This window comes from Lycium barbarum, chromosome 6 (assembly GCF_019175385.1).
Source record: "Lycium barbarum isolate Lr01 chromosome 6, ASM1917538v2, whole genome shotgun sequence".
Classification (NCBI taxonomy): Eukaryota; Viridiplantae; Streptophyta; class Magnoliopsida; order Solanales; family Solanaceae; genus Lycium; species Lycium barbarum.
Genome location: NC_083342.1, coordinates 133,305,639 through 133,322,408, shown reverse-complemented (window position 1 = coordinate 133,322,408; position 16,770 = coordinate 133,305,639). Strand labels below are relative to the sequence as shown.

At 35.8% G+C, this 16,770-nt stretch overlaps 2 protein-coding genes across 2 annotated transcripts; one reads left to right on the top strand and one right to left on the bottom strand.

Moving 5' to 3' along the window:
- Positions 1-563: 563 nt before the first annotated feature.
- LOC132599172 (transcription termination factor MTERF2, chloroplastic) lies at positions 564-4,633 on the top strand. Its single transcript, XM_060312423.1, has 6 exons — positions 564-1,394; positions 1,949-2,357; positions 3,057-3,272; positions 3,431-3,538; positions 3,755-4,029; positions 4,107-4,633. The coding sequence occupies exons 1-6, from the start codon at positions 568-570 to the stop codon at positions 4,420-4,422; spliced, it is 2,151 nt and encodes a 716-aa protein (XP_060168406.1). The 5' UTR covers positions 564-567; the 3' UTR covers positions 4,423-4,633.
- Positions 4,634-4,978: 345 nt separating this feature from the next.
- Positions 4,979-16,435, bottom strand: LOC132599171 (phenylalanine--tRNA ligase alpha subunit, cytoplasmic). The gene is made up of 18 exons (XM_060312422.1): positions 16,192-16,435; positions 13,275-13,397; positions 12,865-12,957; positions 11,838-11,894; positions 11,615-11,670; positions 11,396-11,488; positions 10,138-10,228; positions 9,975-10,012; positions 9,779-9,817; positions 8,976-9,052; positions 8,818-8,902; positions 8,623-8,719; positions 8,440-8,536; positions 6,869-6,940; positions 6,614-6,680; positions 6,413-6,538; positions 5,440-5,494; positions 4,979-5,359 (listed from the first exon to the last, which is right to left on the bottom strand). The coding sequence occupies exons 1-18, from the start codon at positions 16,336-16,338 to the stop codon at positions 5,309-5,311; spliced, it is 1,464 nt and encodes a 487-aa protein (XP_060168405.1). The 5' UTR covers positions 16,339-16,435; the 3' UTR covers positions 4,979-5,308.
- Between the last annotated feature and the right edge of the window lie 335 nt (positions 16,436-16,770).

The window sequence follows — 16,770 nt, the reverse complement described above, 5'->3', positions numbered from 1 at the left end:
CAACGAATACCGAACCGACTAGTTCGGTTCGGTTCTTTCAATTTCAATTTTTTGAAATTCGATTCGGTTTGGTCTGGTTTTTCGTTTTCGGTATTTATACTCAACCCTAGTTTGATCATTACATCCTAAAATCAATGAAAATATAATATGATCGTAAAGTGTAAATACTATTTCTTCTATGCCAATTTGTGTGGAGCTATTAATTGGATACGGAGTTTCAGAAATAAATGAACAATTTTGAATTTTTTGTAGTCTAAAATAAGTAATAAATATTTTTTTTATGGTTAAAATTATCTCATTAAAGATAAAATAGACATCTTTAAAGTTAGATTGATACTAAATACAAAAATATATAAAAAAATTTAGAATCAACTAATAAGAAAATAATGTCACGTAAATTCGGACCGGAAATAGCTTCTTCATAGTAAAATATTACTATATTAAGTCGCTAAACATAGTTATCAAGGGGAATAATTTGAAAACCTTACTGGTCCCAGGTGCAAATTATATTGTTTCCCGTGCTCAAGTACAGTTTCGACTAACTTCTTGGGTTTAAGTGCATAATCAATGCCCCTTTTTCTCTTCACTATAGCTTGTAAGTTAGATAGAACACTAGCAAAGATATTTATCCAAAAATTCAAGTTTCCTCCATTAAAAATGCTGTGTGAGCTTCATCACCATCACTTCTCCTTCACTCCACAATCCATAAATCAACAACATCAAACTACTCTACCCAACATCATATACTTCTCCCCAAAACGTCATTGTTTGCCCCCCATTTTTTCCAACCTTAAAAACCAAGAAACACATACAAACATCACCTATGCATCAAACAATGAAAAGGGTATCACTCGAAAGCACAATTCAAAATCCTCTTTTGTGCTCCATCGTTACCTCTCATCAAATAATAAACCGGAAAATCAAGAACCGTCACCTGGTTCAACTGAACCGGAAAAACAAGAATGTGCTGTATTAGAAGAAGATAAAGAGAGGGTTCTTGAAATGTCATTAATAACAAAAAGAACCCCTCAATTTCCAGGTTCTATATATATTCAATCCCCAACTGACACTGATGTGAACACTTCATTGCCACCAATTTCATCTTTTTTGAAAAAAAGAAATGGTTATGATGATGATGATGATGATGATGAGATGTTAATAAAGGCACTTGAGATAAGAAGGAAAGTGACAGTTGAGATTTTTAAAGAAGCAATGAGAAAGGGAAGGTTTAGCATTACCTATTCGACGAATTTGGTTTCTGAGTTGTCTGATTTTATAGATTATGTAATGATTCAAGCTGCTTCAATGAAGAAAATGCCTGAGTTTTCGGGTTCGTCATTCAATGTTCGTGCTAGAGCCTTCATAGATGACTCTGGTGTCGTGCCAATTGTGAGGTACAAAGGAATATGCATATCGAATTTAACTCACTAAGCTCAATAAAGTAGTTGCATTGTTAATAGAAAGGTTGATTCCTAGCATAAATTTCTGCATTACTAATACAGCTTTCTATTTCGGTTACAAGAGTTTATATAACTAAGTACTTGCTCATGCATGAACCTTGGGATAGAATGTAGTATAAGATTACGTATATAGTGGCTACATATATAACGATTAGTTAATTTATTGACCTAAATTTGGTAGTGTATGAGTGAAAATCCACGTATGATTATTGAATAGCAATTCATGCATTTAGGAGCGGAACTAGCTTGAGGGAACGGGGTTCAATTGGATTCCCAAGTCCCAACTGTGCATAAAGGGCAAGAACTTGTTTTTTCTAAAGTTCTTGTAAAGTGGCAAAGGAGGTTCAAGATTTGCTTTATGTCGTAGATTCATATTTCAGATGTGACATTTTTGAATCCCTTGTATAAATTCCTGGCTCCGCCACTACAAGGGTTGTAATATTGCATAGCTAGTTTGTGAAGCAAACTACCCCTATGTTCCTTTGCAGGTGGTTGAAACACAATGCATTGTCATATCCTCAAATTGCGCACCTCATTTGCAACTCTAGAGGAGATCTTGAATCAATAAGACGTTTGGCTGAGTGGTTGAAGTCAATTCATGTGAAGGGAAGATTTATTGGGCTTGTATTGATTAGAGCTAGGGGAAATGTATTGGGTCGAAGCTTGGATGAATTGGACGAAATCGTTGGATATTTGGAGTACAAGGGAGTGAAGAGAGATTGGATAGGATATATTGTAGGCCGATGTCCTGAAATATTGTCTTTCACCATGGATGAACTAGAGTCTCGTACAAACTTCTATTTTGATATGGGAATGGATGAGAAGGATTTTGGAACTATGCTGTTTGACTATCCTAAGGTGCTTGGCTACTTCTCTATGGAAGAGATGAACCACAAGGTGCCTGATTCCTAACGTTCTTTACATAAATGGGATATTTTTTTTTTCCCCACATGCTTGGTGCAAAAAGCACTGAAGAATGACCTTGTTAGTGGTTATGAGAGAAAATGACAAAAATGGTCTCTAATCTTTGATAGTATTAAAATAGTCCCTTAAGTATCATTTGAGCAGTTTTGATCCTTTAAGTTTGCCAAAAGTGAGCACTTTTGTTCTCCGTCAGATATTTACCAAACTCTGATTGTTAAATTTAATCGGTGTTGTGAAAATAGAAAATATTTAAAGGAACTCACATTTGGAAGTACAGATTTTGTAGTTTATGTTATTTTTGGTCAATTTCAAGAGTCTGGCGCAACTGTTTTGAGTTGAAATTTCTGTTATTGTAGTGTTCTATGTTGCAGTTTCTGAATTTTTAGCGGAAATTTCTAGTGTTTTTGGTTAAATTCTTCTTTTCACAATTCTGGTTAACTTAACAATCTGAGTTTGTTGAATATTTGACAGAGACCAAAAGTGCTCACTTTTGGCAAACTTAAAGGACAAAATTATTCTCGATACTTAAGGGTCTAACTTGAATCTACCAAAGATAAGGGATCATTTTCGTCATTTTCTCGTGGCTATGACATGCTGGGTGATTTGAACTTTAGAATGAAAGCTTATATTCTAACTTTTCTTCTCGTTGAAACTTGATTCTTGTTCATCCAGGTTGCATATCTTAAGGAGTTTGGCCTCAGCAATGAAGATGTTGGAAGATTATTAGCTTTTAAACCCCATTTGATGGGTTGTGGTATTGAAGAAAAGTTCAAGCCTCTTGTCAAGTACTTTTACTACCTCGGGATTTCAAAAGATGGCATGAGAAAAATTCTTGTTACCAGGCCAGTGTTATTCTGTGTTGATTTCGAGGCCACCATTGTGTCTAAGGTATGTTATTACTTTTGGCATGTGGAGCTATATCGTTGACAACTTAAACTTCTGCAGTGCATTTTATCCCTTCAAATTTGAAAAATGCAACTAGAATTTCTATTTGCTTTAAATTTTCTCCTTTCCCTGCTAATGACTTACCTTCTCGATTATTGAAGGTTCAATTTTTACAAGACATAGGTGTCCAACAAGATGCTATTGGCAATGTGCTTGTCAGGTTTCCCAGATTACTCACTTTCAGCCTCCACAAGAAGATACGTCCAGTGGTCCGTTTGTTTCCCTTTTCCTGACTGTTTATACTTCATCTAAATTGTCTAAACAATGTCGATCTCCTCTGTCCTAGTAATATTTGGTGATAATAGTGCAATCCCTATAAAGGATCACATGAAGAACAAAGTCTTGATTTATGAGTCAGAGTGACTATTTACTACTTACTACTTAAAGAGTTGAAGCAGAACTGATATGGGCTTATCTTATTAAAGGTCATATTCCTTTTGACAAAAGCTGGTGTCTCCCAGAAGAATATTGGAAAGGTGATAGCTCTAGGACCAGAGCTTCTAGGATGCAGCATTGCCAATAAATTGGATCACAATGTGAAGTATTTTCTGTCCCTGGGCATAACTCTCAGACAACTAGGTGAAATGGTTGCTGATTTTCCAATGCTACTGACATACAATATAGATATCCTTCGCCCCAAGTATCGTTATCTGCGAAGGATGATGGTTCGGCCTTTGCAGGATCTTATTGAATTTCCAAGGTATATGCCATTCAACGAAACTGTCCTGATGATATTGCTATTCCACTATTCTACTTAAACTCACGTCTATTTTACAGGTTTTTTAGCTATTCACTAGATGAAAGAATAGTTCCTAGACACAAGATTATGGTGGAGAACCGTGTAAACTTCAAGCTTCGATATATGTTGGCAAGCTCAGATGAGGAATTCAAACAGAGGGTTCAGGCTGCTGTCGAAAGACGCTTAAGATTTGAATCTGGAGTCATATATGATAAGCAGGCACGCACTGAAACTGATGGCTCCATTGAAAAGTTGCCTTTTGATTTTCAAACAGCTGAGATGGTAGAGGAAAAGACAGATCTTTGTTCTGATTACAAAGATTTACCTACTGCACATATTCAGAATTCTGCATAACAACCAAAAAATTGCATATAAAATTGTGACATAAAGTTGTAGATCTTGCTTTTTTTTTTTCTTGGGTTAAAATAGGGCTCGCAACTGATCTACTTGGAACAAACTATATTGGGCGAGAATGTAGTCATGTACATAAATGAGCATCCTCATACTCCGTTCTCTTTTACCAGTCCTTTATACTAAAAATATTTTTTAAAATTTTAATTGTCCATTATAGCAATTCCGATGTTACTATTATCTTTAAATAATTACTTTGGTAAAATAACCCTTTAATTAGTAATTTTATAAGAGGAGTGTCCAGTTATTTAGAGGACAAGTAAACAGCAATGGAGGGAGTTTATCATAACAGGCGGTACGAGTGTACCATTAACCAAAAGTATTGCATCAAAGCAAGCAAACTTTTCATTTTATCTGTTAGTATTATTTGTATGAGGGATCACTTGGTTTGGTAACCCTGCACTGTTTTTAATTTTATGTCTTAAAGATCATTATTTTTACACATAAAAGGTCTGAAAATAATGCACGCGCTCTTTACAGGGTCATTCGCCTATTCAAATTGTGAAGGGTGCAAGGAGGAAATTCCATATATTAAGCCGTCATTAGATACCCAAAAGTATTGTGAAGGGACTAAATGAGCCCAAATCCAAAATAGCATCAAAATTGAATACAGCTCCCATACATTTGAAATTTAAACTTCACATTTGTGTCGACAACCTCGGGTGTAAGAAGATAAATCAAACACTATCTATGACAAATACCAGCGACAATTCTCCTACTGGGTAAAGAAATGATCTCAACAGATGGGCCAGCCAAAAACTCTTATCTCAACCATCAAGAGTGTCTGACAAGTGATACAGTGGATTCGCAAGTCAGGAGTGTTGTGTTCCTAAAGTCCAAGCCGGCATATCGGATTGCTTTTGATGAGACCTAGATCCACCTGCAAGAAAGAATAAAATGATCAAACATTGGCATCGCTGAGAAATCGTACCACAATTAATTGATAGAGTCCAATTATACCTTGGAACCAAAAAGATCTCTGATGTTGTCAATCCCGTTGAGAATCATGGTAGGCCTGGCACACGAAGACAAGCAAAATAAGCTTCAACGAAACATGTGAACATAGTTTTATTGCATGGAATACCCAAATATAAACAGAGTAGCATAACCAAAAGTAGATATTACACCCCACCCGCCAGGTAATTCGAATTATAGATACGTCCTTGTCAACATGTCAACCCATGTGCAAGCAGAAAACTTTCATCTAAGCCAAAAAAGCTACCCTCCGGTCCCTCCCTCGTGATTAAAAAACCACAACCAGCTACTCAGGCCACCATAAACTACCAACCCGTAGTTCCTACTCTCTCTCCCTCCTCCCCCACCCCTATCCTCTTTCTATCTCGGTGACATTACAAAGACCTGCAAATAACTGCAGCACTACACCGAAGCCAGAAGACTTACAATCTCTGTCAACTAGCAAGAATCGTGCGAAGAATTGCAATAATCAGTTCAGAAACTATTGCAAGCATTACATGAGAGAGCACCTTAGTCATTGAAGCTTTGAATTTGTCAGCAGTAAACAGTTTTGAGTACCATTAAACCCAACTTTTCCTCTTTGGGACCTACTTCCATTATGCCACAAATATTTTCAACGTGCTACTTAAACATGTAAATGATCCAAGGTTTCACACGTATAAAATTTATATTTGCTTCAAATTATCACATGTTTGCACAAGTAAAGATGATTCACGGGTACACATTAAACTTTCCACTCTTTCCTGGTACAGTCAATGCTTTCAGATAATATGGCTAAAGAAAACAATGCACGCGTGTGTCGCTTTACTGTGGTTATTGTTTCTCTTTACAGGTTAAGAACTAGTAAGTTCAAACATGAAGACAACTCTCAGTGTTATCAATACAACCTAGTAATAAGCACAGGAAGTTAATTTTGACTTAATAAGTAAGAACATGTTGCTGCTAACAGTTCGTATACCTCTCAAGGGAAAGACCCCAGGCAATAACCCGAACATCTTCTGGCAGACCCATAGGAAGCAGCATTTCAGGCCTAAACATACCAGAATTTCCAATTTCCACCCATTTCTTAAAGCCTTCATGGTAGCTGACAAAACAAAAGGATATGATTTTAGTGCTGAGTGGAACAAGTGTTCATTCGCGTCAAATATACTACTACAACCTGAAAATTTCCATGCTGGGCTCAGTATAAGGATTATAAGCAGGTTTGAACCGAAGCTTGGACATTCCTGTAATTAGGAAAAAAAAAAAAGTTAACGACTAATTAGCAGTCTCAAAATTAAAAGATCATGTAAATTGAGCTGGACATGATATCACTGCAAGCTGTGTCTTTTCTATGAAACCAAGACTTGAACAGATATAGCTGTACCAAAAACTGAACATAAGAAAGAATACAGCAATAGTGTTGGTTGGTCACCTAGACGAGAAAAGAAGTCCTGAAGAACACCAATCAGATCACCAAGAGTAAGTCCACGATCACATATTAAGCCTGGAATAAGAAACAGTGACAATAAGTTCATGTAATTATCAACAAGGATAAAATGCAGATAAAGAACAAGATATACTCAAACAACTACCGAACACATCAGAGTTTAACACATTATTACGTTTGAATATGAGAAGAGAGCTTGAGATGACCTATTACTGCACAGAATTTACACAGATGCAGAAATATGTTTCAGAAGTATGCAGACTAAATACCACTCAGGTTTCTGCTAATGCCAGTATCAAATTCAACTTGGTAAGAGAATTTCAGGTTGATAGCATGCCAAGAAAGGTTAGCACACTACCAGAAAAGGGAAAGGAGTGAGGGATGGATGCCAAATAAAATGGCCTTCGGCTTTTCACAAGACCACTATTACAAAATTATAGAGGTTTTCCACACTGTAGCAGCAGTCACTCAGAAAGCCATATCTGATATAACACCCAAACACGAAATCTAAAACATAAAAAAAAGATGAAACGAATTGCTATTTACGAAAAGATCTTTTAGCTGGTAAAATAGTTCCAGTAGCTGCCTAACCGTAGGCGGAAGCTACACCCAACCCCCAAAGAAATTCTCTTCTTGGGAGCAGAAGATGTCAAAAAGAAGTAAGTTCACAACTATGAAAAAAATGTAGAGCCCTAAGTTTTATTCTAGCCATGTAGTACCTATCACCTATGAGCTATGAAGCAAATACAATCTAAAGCCAAATTCTGGCGTTGCACTCATCTACAGTACAAAGTAAATAGTATCGACAAGTCTTTCAATTATTGGGCACTCTGCAACATTTGGTTTACGACATAAAACTCTGGATTGCTAATTTAAGCTTTGCATAACTAACACAACATTTGGTTTTCAGTATAAAACTAGAGATAACTAATACAGTGTTTAGTCTGTATTAAACAATGCTTTGCTAAACAACTTATCCGAAAATCTATGTATTATTTTATGCATGAAAAAAAGGGAATAAGCATACATGTATAGCAATACACGTATAAGCATATCTAAAGAGAAAAGCCCTTAAAATAGACAATCTCTACACAACAATCCATGTAATTTTTATTCACCACATAACAATTCCTACATTATTATTCATATAACGTTCCTTGTGTAATTAGTCTGTGAACCAAACTGATCCCTAATTGTGACATGTCAAGAGGTATAGCTCTCTGATAATGTGCAGTCATGGCAAGCAATAGAAACAATAGTCCCTATTTTCTCAAAAAACAAAAAAAACAAAACCAAAAAAAAACCAAACAAAAAAAAAAAAAAAAAACAAGCAAATGTTCCTAAAGTATCTAAAGCAAGGCTCATTATAATTCTCTATGAGGAATTCAAACAGTAGCTGGGACTTGGGGCAATGAATCAGCTTTGCAGGCACTTCAAGGACCAGTGTCTTATCTCAGCTAAACGTTTGGCACCATAGACGAACAAGAGGAGAAAAGAATATATCAAGGAATCAAAAAAATATGAATGACACGAAAATTCTATAACTATATGATAACCTTCTATCTGATGAAATTCAGCAAGATGTGTCCGATCAACTGCTTCATTTCTGAAAACACGATCAATAGAATAGTATTTTTTGGGGGCGAATGGCTTCTGAAATAAGATGTAGCACAGGTTTAAAATTCAAGAAGTCAAATATATATGAAATTATAATTCTGGATTTGGTGAGCGATTTAGACCTGAGCTAATGCATACAACATTCTTGACGAAACAGCAGTAGTGTGTGTCCGCAAAAGATTCTTGTTCGCTTCCTCTCTTTTCCAATCATATCCATATCTAATCAAGAAGCACCATTAAATTCGCTATATAGGAATGTCAAAACCTTGACAAGTGCTAGTGACATTGAATTAAGAATCGGCAGTATTATATCATACCCCCTAGATTGGTAACCACCAGATTCATGAATTTCTTTTACCCGCTCAACATAATCTTCCGGCAGCAACCTTGTAGTGGAAGGCACTACAAAAATTAAACATACAAATTCATTAGAAGAAACATAGATGAGGCAGATAAAATGTAAAGTCAAACTAACCTTTCAAAAAGAATGTATCGTGGGAATCACGGGCAGGGTGTTGTTGGGGCTGGAAAAGTGCATCAAAGTTCCAAAAACTGCAAAATATGACCAGCAACATTGACGTATACTTCTTTGACAGGGATTAAGACAAAAACTAATCCTCGCAATTTTAACTAAGAGAAGAACATGACAGTGAACAAATCACCACTAGCTATACACCAGAGAAGACTCATTTATGGTCCACCAGCAAGTCAATTTTATGGTTTACCATCAATTTGAGCTAGAACGCTCTTTTTTGAAAAGAAATTTGAGCTTGAAAGCTCATAAATGTTCAATAGCTATAGTTTACCATCTATCTTCAATAAATTTGAATGTTTAGCACCAGAAGCTCATGAATGTTCAACATGAAAAAATAATATTTAGCAAATTGCTTTACGGCAGAGGGATATTACACTGGGTATGTTGTTGTTTGCTTTACAAAAGAGGTACACTTTGAGACTGTCATGTAATGGAGAGTAGGAACTTTAGCAAGTAAAATGACAATACCAAAACATGCATCTCAAATGGAGGATGGAGTAGGATTTGATTCAAAATATTTACATACCAACCTCTTAACTAGGAGCCACGCAAAGAAAATGTCGGTTCGCTCCAATTATTTGGATAAAAGTAAAAAGACAAGGAGATGCGCCATTTTCCTAGCTAAGTTATTTCATATAACCTAACAACTTTTTTCTTTGGGAATCCTGGCTGTTCCATCAATTATGAAGGGCTAAATTGTATTTATGACCAGGGAAAGACTAACAAAATAAATAATAGCTTACCTGCTTTCGACATAATTATTTGTTGGCATCTCCTCAAACCTGCACAATTCAAATGAAAATTCACTCTTACAGTCCACTACAGAGAATTTCCAAATATATAACTGAATATATACATAAGAGACATTCATCTGCACATATAGGCATGCATTTACACAGAATGCATATATAGACACGGGAAATGGTCATTTAGTCATACCCCATATAGAGAAAAATCATTTGTATCTGCCGCCTAACCTGCAATAAGATGGTAAGATTTTATCAACATGTGAGGGAAGGCAATTTGGCCTCAGTTAGTCAACAAAATAAAATAATATAAGGCGACAAGAACCACAATAATGAAAAATGGAATAAAAACATGCCTTGAGCAATGGATGAAGATGGCCACCTTCAACTGGTTGACCTTTAGCACTGAAGTTGTACTCTTTAAATTCCATTTCCTTCCAGTCACCCCTTCAAAGGAACAAGCAACATATATTGATCAGAAAAATAAACTAAATGCTTCGTCCATCGTGGAATTAGTGTAGGCCACTAACATATCAATTTGTATGTTGAAATAAATATTAAATACTACCGAAACCATCTGGAGAGAACTACAAATTGAAACTTTTACCATTTACCCAGCCCATGAATTTGTTTTGTACATTTTAGCATAGTGCTGACCACTTTTCGACTTGTAATTGGAAATAGACCACATTTGAAACTAATAGAAGCCGCTTTTCTTTATGCGGAAGTAAAATCCGGACAAAAATACTTCAGCTGAAACACGAAAAACTCCAACACTGTCTCTTGGAGTTCGAAACTCCTACATGTGAAACTCCAGGAGAGTCGAAACTCCTTGTATGTGAAACCCAAGCATAAGCGCTGGAGTTCGAAGCTGAAGAATAACCTAAAAATGGACACTTTCCTCGAGTTTCACACATAGGGAGTTTTCAAACTAAAGGACATCAAATTCCATGATTTTTTCCTGGAGTTTGAGTAAATCATGCAGCATTTACCAACTCTTCAACTTATAGTTCAAACTCGAGGACATAGTGTTGGAGTTCGAATTTTGATTCTATATAGCTTGGCAGTTGATTGTATTACGTTCATTATGCGACATGATGAAGGAAATTTTAGGGGGGAAAGATAACCAAGAAAAAATGCTTCGAACAACCAATCATTCCATCCAAAATATCAGTTAATAGTTTGAGCAACATGCCAAGAAAAAAGCAACCGCAACCGTGTCCTGATTTCTATCATCCACTACTAGCTAGTAAGAAATGTGGTACTTGCATCACCTCTTATGTTCAGAGTTTAACTTAAACGGCAATTAGGACTGGCAGCAAACTTATTAAACTTCTGGAAACAATTTCAGAACTCCAGCAGAGAAGCAAGAGACAACTTATTAACTTTAAGCAAAAAATCGTAAAACTCCACCACAGTGTGCTACAGTTTCACTTTCAAAAGTTTGAACTCCAGCACAGTTACAGTGTACTAGATTTTCACTCTTAAAAGTTCAAACTGTGTTGGAGTTTCACATGTAGGGGTTCAAACTCCATCAGTTAATTTGTAAACTTTTCTAAAAATTAAATCCAAATATTATTTATTCTTTTCAGAGAAAATGAGTCAGAAAGTTACCTCTGTAAATTTTCCCGAGTGAGATCAGTAGCTGCTCTTTTCCTTTTCGGGGCATAGTTAGGACCTTTTTTTACTGAGAAACCTTTCCAAACCCTAGAAAGAGCACCAATAAGAAATATATTTAAGAACCAGCATTTGACCACTTATTAGGGTAATTGTGAGATTACATCTGGTAAACGTCAAGTGCTGGAGAAAGGATATTGAAGAATAGATAATTACTGCTGAATTATTAGTTTTCTTCGCTTTAGAGCATCAATATCCTCCTGATTGACAGCCTGCAATGCATTGCTTGTTAAAGACGAATTGATTAATATAACAGTCAACTAACGACAAAACCATAACTGATTTCCTGTGTGGGAGGAGAGCTAATAGTAAAGATGAAAGGTGAGTAAAAAGTGAAGTGTTGGGGAATAAGATGATCACTGACGACAAATTTATATACCTCGCCATTTTGTATCCGCAATAGCATATCTTTAACTTTATCATCAGCATGTTGGGCCTACATGAAGCCAACAAATAGACTAAGCAGTGGATCCCTGTAAAAGGTATTAAAAGAAGCACATGTAGATATCACCTTCACTTGCTGCCTGTACATTAAAGTTCTCAGAGACCTTATTTAACAGATACGGATAAGGAAAGAAACACTAAAACAAATGAAAGCCCCGCGCTATAAATTGAGCTAGATGGCAAACAATAAGGAGCAACAAAATATAGAAGGAGAAACAGACAAATCCTGGAACCACCACAAGGGAAGTTGGGGGGCAGTTACAGTTTAACAATGCAGAATGTAGGCTAGAAATGACACTTATTTCTAACGAACTGGTACTAAGCGAGTAATAAAGGCTTCTTCAGAACTTCATAATCATTGTGAGGCTTGAGGGGATTCCTGATTATTTGGCTAACCTAGCCCCACAAGCAAGAACCACTGGGGACCAAGAAATAGGTAAACTGCTATTCATCATTTTGGCAACTAGTCCATTTATCTCGCCTCTTTCTTTTAAAGAGACCTTACAGCGAAAGGGTCACTACTCATAGATTTCCAAACATTTTGCTCTCGAAAGAAATGGAGCCATTTGGGTTCTAATCTTCAGGAAGATTGTATAGATATATTTTTGCACTTACAAGCTCAAGGAGAAGGGATAGGAGAAGAAAGTAAATTATGATGGTGTCAAAAACTAAGTAAACGTGAGGTTGAAAATAAAATTGAAGTTGCAAGAGAGCAATACTACTGCTACCTGTCAAAATGAACTGTATGGATGAGTTTGGTGATTGAGAGGCAGAGATAGGCGACTCTGAATGAGAGACAAGCAAGCTTAAGAAGAGAACATTCTTTTGGTACCGAAGTTAATAAAATTTTGTTTGAGGCAAGGGTTGGAGAGAAGGTACTGAGGAGGATGAGCAAAAGTGCGCTTCTGATAAAATAAAATAAGAAGAGCAAAATTACACTCTTATTTATTTGCCTACTGTACCTTCCTTGAAACATGTGTCTTCGCCATCTCCACCCACTTGTTCTTTATAGCTTGCTGGCAACCAATTTTATAAACTGCAGGATCCAATTTTTTCTGCATCCAGATTAGCGTTAAGCCAAAAGAGAGTATCACTAAACAATGAAAACACACATATACCAAACATCTGCCACTTTTTAAAAAAAATTAAAAAAAAAAAAAACAAAAAAAAACTGCTAGTTTAGTGAAGTCCTTTTAAATTATTACTACTTTCCTTTTTCTTTTTGAATCTTTATTTTTCATCCATTATAATTCTGTTCTGCTTGATCTAAAAGCATTCTTAAATGGCGCATGAAAATCACTCAGTAAAATCACTTAGTTCCTTCTTTGATGTAAAATAAACAAGCGAGTAAACACCAAGAATAAGCTGCAACCTGCAACTCCTCCCGCGCAATTCCCTCTGGTGGTACTGCTGAGAAAAGCTGAAATTCTGGAGAACCTACAGCAGCATAAGTTTTCCCCTCTTCAGTAAGCACCCATCTCTCTCTCCTAATATCCTGCACAATTCAATAAATTCAAATATTGTTTCACATCCACGAAAGCTGTTTCTTGATGCTTTGTAGAGATATTCTATATAAAAGACAGAAAGATGGTATTGCATGCAATACAAAGTAGCTGAACATTACAGTTTTTCCACTATATCTTTATGTCTTCGAAAAAATCCTGAGACATAATTCATATTTTCTACCTTATAGCCCCAATACCAAAAACATTAATTATGTAACGCCTATGCTTTACAAAAGAAATATGATCTATCTTTCCCTCAAGACACATATTTTGTTCCTCTCCAGATAAGTAGTCCATATAATGCATAATGGAGTGTGATCTTCCAAATCCTTCAACCTTCACAGGTTCTCTGATGCTGTCAGAAAATCAGCAAGCTTCTCATCTCCTTTGGCATAACCCAGCCAACTCCAGAAAGGTTTAAAAACAGTTGGCAGTTTTGTGATACTTGATTGAAATGGGGGAACGAATGACTGGTGTTTTCCATAGACTTCTCCAGAAATAGCATCTACTGCATAAAGAAAAACCTCATCTTTGAAGTTCATCATGAGTCAAACAAGCATCTCTAGCTGCAACCTAACCAAAACAGGCAACTCTAGAAGGTGTATAAGTCTTCCAAATCATAATTCAGCGCCATTTAAAAAGGAACCTTTTGCTTTGGAGCTTTATACTTATCACACCATACCACCACCTGGTATATTGATCACCACATTAGGCCACCTAACTAAGGGTGTATTTAGTTTTCCAATTTTCTCATGTTTGGTTGCTCAAAACGTTTTTTGAAAAGTATATTCTCTAGGAAATCAAGTTCCTTGAAAATGATTAAAATGACTTCCCTAATGGAAGTAGGGAAAACAAGTTCCATAAGTGACATTCCAAGTTCATTCTCTCCTCCTCACCCACCCAACGCCCCCAACCCCACCCCTTGACCATCCCAGCCCCTTTCGCACCCGAACCCCACTCCCCCACCTCCATAGTGTTTTGCTATATTACATATAAATGCTCTTGGGATTAAGGAAAAAAAATTGCTTACTTACCAAAAACTAGAAAATAAGTAAGAACACACTTTTTTCCAAGAAAACATTTTCCTTCATACCAAACACACCCTAAATGCAACTTTCTCTGTTCAGAATTACATCTAAGCTTATTGAATTCTCCACATAATAGGGAATGGGAATGAGGGACATTAGGTAAGTAGTCACACTATCCAATACACTAACCTATAAATACTGCATCTTCCATGAAGCTAATCTACATTCTATTCAAAGTGAATGATAAACAATAAGACAAAATTCTACTGAACTTTCCCATTATCCAGGACAAGTTCGCTATCTAATAACTCTAAAACTCAAATTCCTGTTGTCAAATTTGAATATACCAAAGAAAATAGAGTACTACAATAAATCAGGACGAAATATAAAGGAAATTCAACTATTGATGATACATTCTATGAGAAAATTTTCCTGAACTCCATTAAATAACTACTTATCAAAACAAAACAAAAAAAAAGAAAGGACAAGTTAGCTATCTAATAACTTCAAAACCAAATGCCTCTTCTTTTCTGTATTCAAATTTGTATATAACAAAGAAAATCGAGAAAGGAAATTCAAATAAATTCAAACCTCACCTTTGAAGTTTATCATGAGTCAAACAAGCATCCCTAGCTGCAACCTAACCAAAACAGGCAACTCTAGGAGGTGCATAAGTCTTCCAAATCAAAATTCAGAGCCACCTAAAGGGCAAGCTTTTGCTTTGGAGCTTAATACTCTTCACCCCCATACCACCACCTTGTATATTGAGGTGTGTTTGGTTTGGAGGAAAACATCTTCTCAATTTTCTCATGTTTGGTAGGTCAAAATATTTCGGAAAACATGTCATCAAAAAAAAAAAAAAAAAATCGGAGGAAAGCAAGTTCCTTAAAAATGAGAAAAATAACTCCCCTAATGGAAGTAGGAAAACACGTTCCATAAGTGACATTCCAAGTTCTCTCTCCTCCCCACCCACCCAACACCGCCAATCCCCACCCATTGACCAACCCAGCCCCGCCGCACCCGAACCCCCACTCCCCACCCCATCCCACTTCCATAATGTTTTGCTAGATTACATATAAATGCTCTTGGGATAATATTTTATTGCTTACTTACAAAACACTAGAGAATAAGTAAGAACCAACCCACTTGTTTTCCAAGAGAACATTTTCCTTCATACCAAACACGCCCTAAATGCAACTTCATTTGGTCAGAATTACATCTAAGCTTATTCAATCTCTTCTCCACATAATAAGGGATGGGAATAAGGGGCATTAGGTAAGTAGCCACTCTATCTAACACACTATTCACCTAGGTGAGTCTAGGTATAAACAAAATACTGCATCTTCCACAGAACTAATCTACATTCTATTCAAACTGTATGATAAACAATAAGATAAAATTTTCCTCAACTCTCCCATTATCCAGGACAAGTTCGCAATCTAATAACTCTAAAACTCAAATCCCTGTTGTCAAATTTGAATATACCAAAGAAAATTGAGTAATGCAATAAATCAGAACGAAATAAAAATGAAATTCAACTATTAATGATACATTCTATAAGAGAAATTTTTCCTGACCTCCATTACAAGAAACAATCCAGGACAAGTTAGCTATCTAATAACTTCAAAACAGAATGCCTCTTCTTTTCTGTATCAAATTGGTATATACCATCGAAAAATTGAGAACGGAAATTCAAAAAAAAAAAAAAAAAAAGGGTATTAAGCATACACACACATGTATCTGGAAGTAAATTCACCTGAGCATCAACAAGTCTAAATCCATGGAGACTGCGAATGACGTTGAGGATGTCGTCATGGCTAAGACTAAAATGTTGGGCAAAATTTTCAGAATTTTGAATCTCATCATTGTTTTGGAGATAACCAAGTATGGCGTCTTCCGCCATTTTCACTCTTTAGGGTTTTGGTAACGGCGGCTTAATCAAATTTTGCTTTCGCTTTCACTTCCGGGAGAGCTTTATCGATATGACATATTTATTTGTTGGTTTTTTCTTGTTTTATAGACGCAAAATTTGGCTTGCTCTCAATTAAATTAAGTATATGTTAATCAAGTAATTACTTAACTAAAAAAAAAAAACAAATTAAATTATGTAAATAAGATATAAATATGGAAAGGATAATTTCTTAAAATAATGAATATATTTTTACATAAATTAATCGTATATGCATAAGATGCCTTTTCTAATAGGATATCTTGTTTTATTACATTTTTTGTTATCGTAGTCCAAAGGAAGAAATTCATTAATGTTTTTATCTCCGTTGTGATTTGAAACACATCAAAACCTATTTTCACTTTTTTTCCATCTCACTTTTTAATT

Bases quoted from the DNA above. Each gene is read 5' to 3' on its own strand.
- LOC132599172 (XM_060312423.1), top strand. From the start codon at position 568: ATGCCCCTTTTTCTCTTCACTATAGCTTGTAAGTTAGATAGAACACTA. The intron at 2,358-3,056 runs GTGCCTGATTCC...TTGTTCATCCAG, and splicing joins TGGAAGAGATGAACCACAAG to GTTGCATATCTTAAGGAGTT. The intron at 3,273-3,430 runs GTATGTTATTAC...CGATTATTGAAG, and splicing joins AGGCCACCATTGTGTCTAAG to GTTCAATTTTTACAAGACAT.
- LOC132599171 (XM_060312422.1), bottom strand. From the start codon at position 16,338: ATGGCGGAAGACGCCATACTTGGTTATCTCCAAAACAATGATGAGATT. The intron at 11,671-11,837 runs GTATATAAATTT...AATGCATTGCAG, and splicing joins TGCGGATACAAAATGGCGAG to GCTGTCAATCAGGAGGATAT. The intron at 9,053-9,778 runs GTAAGCTATTAT...CATATTTTGCAG, and splicing joins AATAATTATGTCGAAAGCAG to TTTTTGGAACTTTGATGCAC.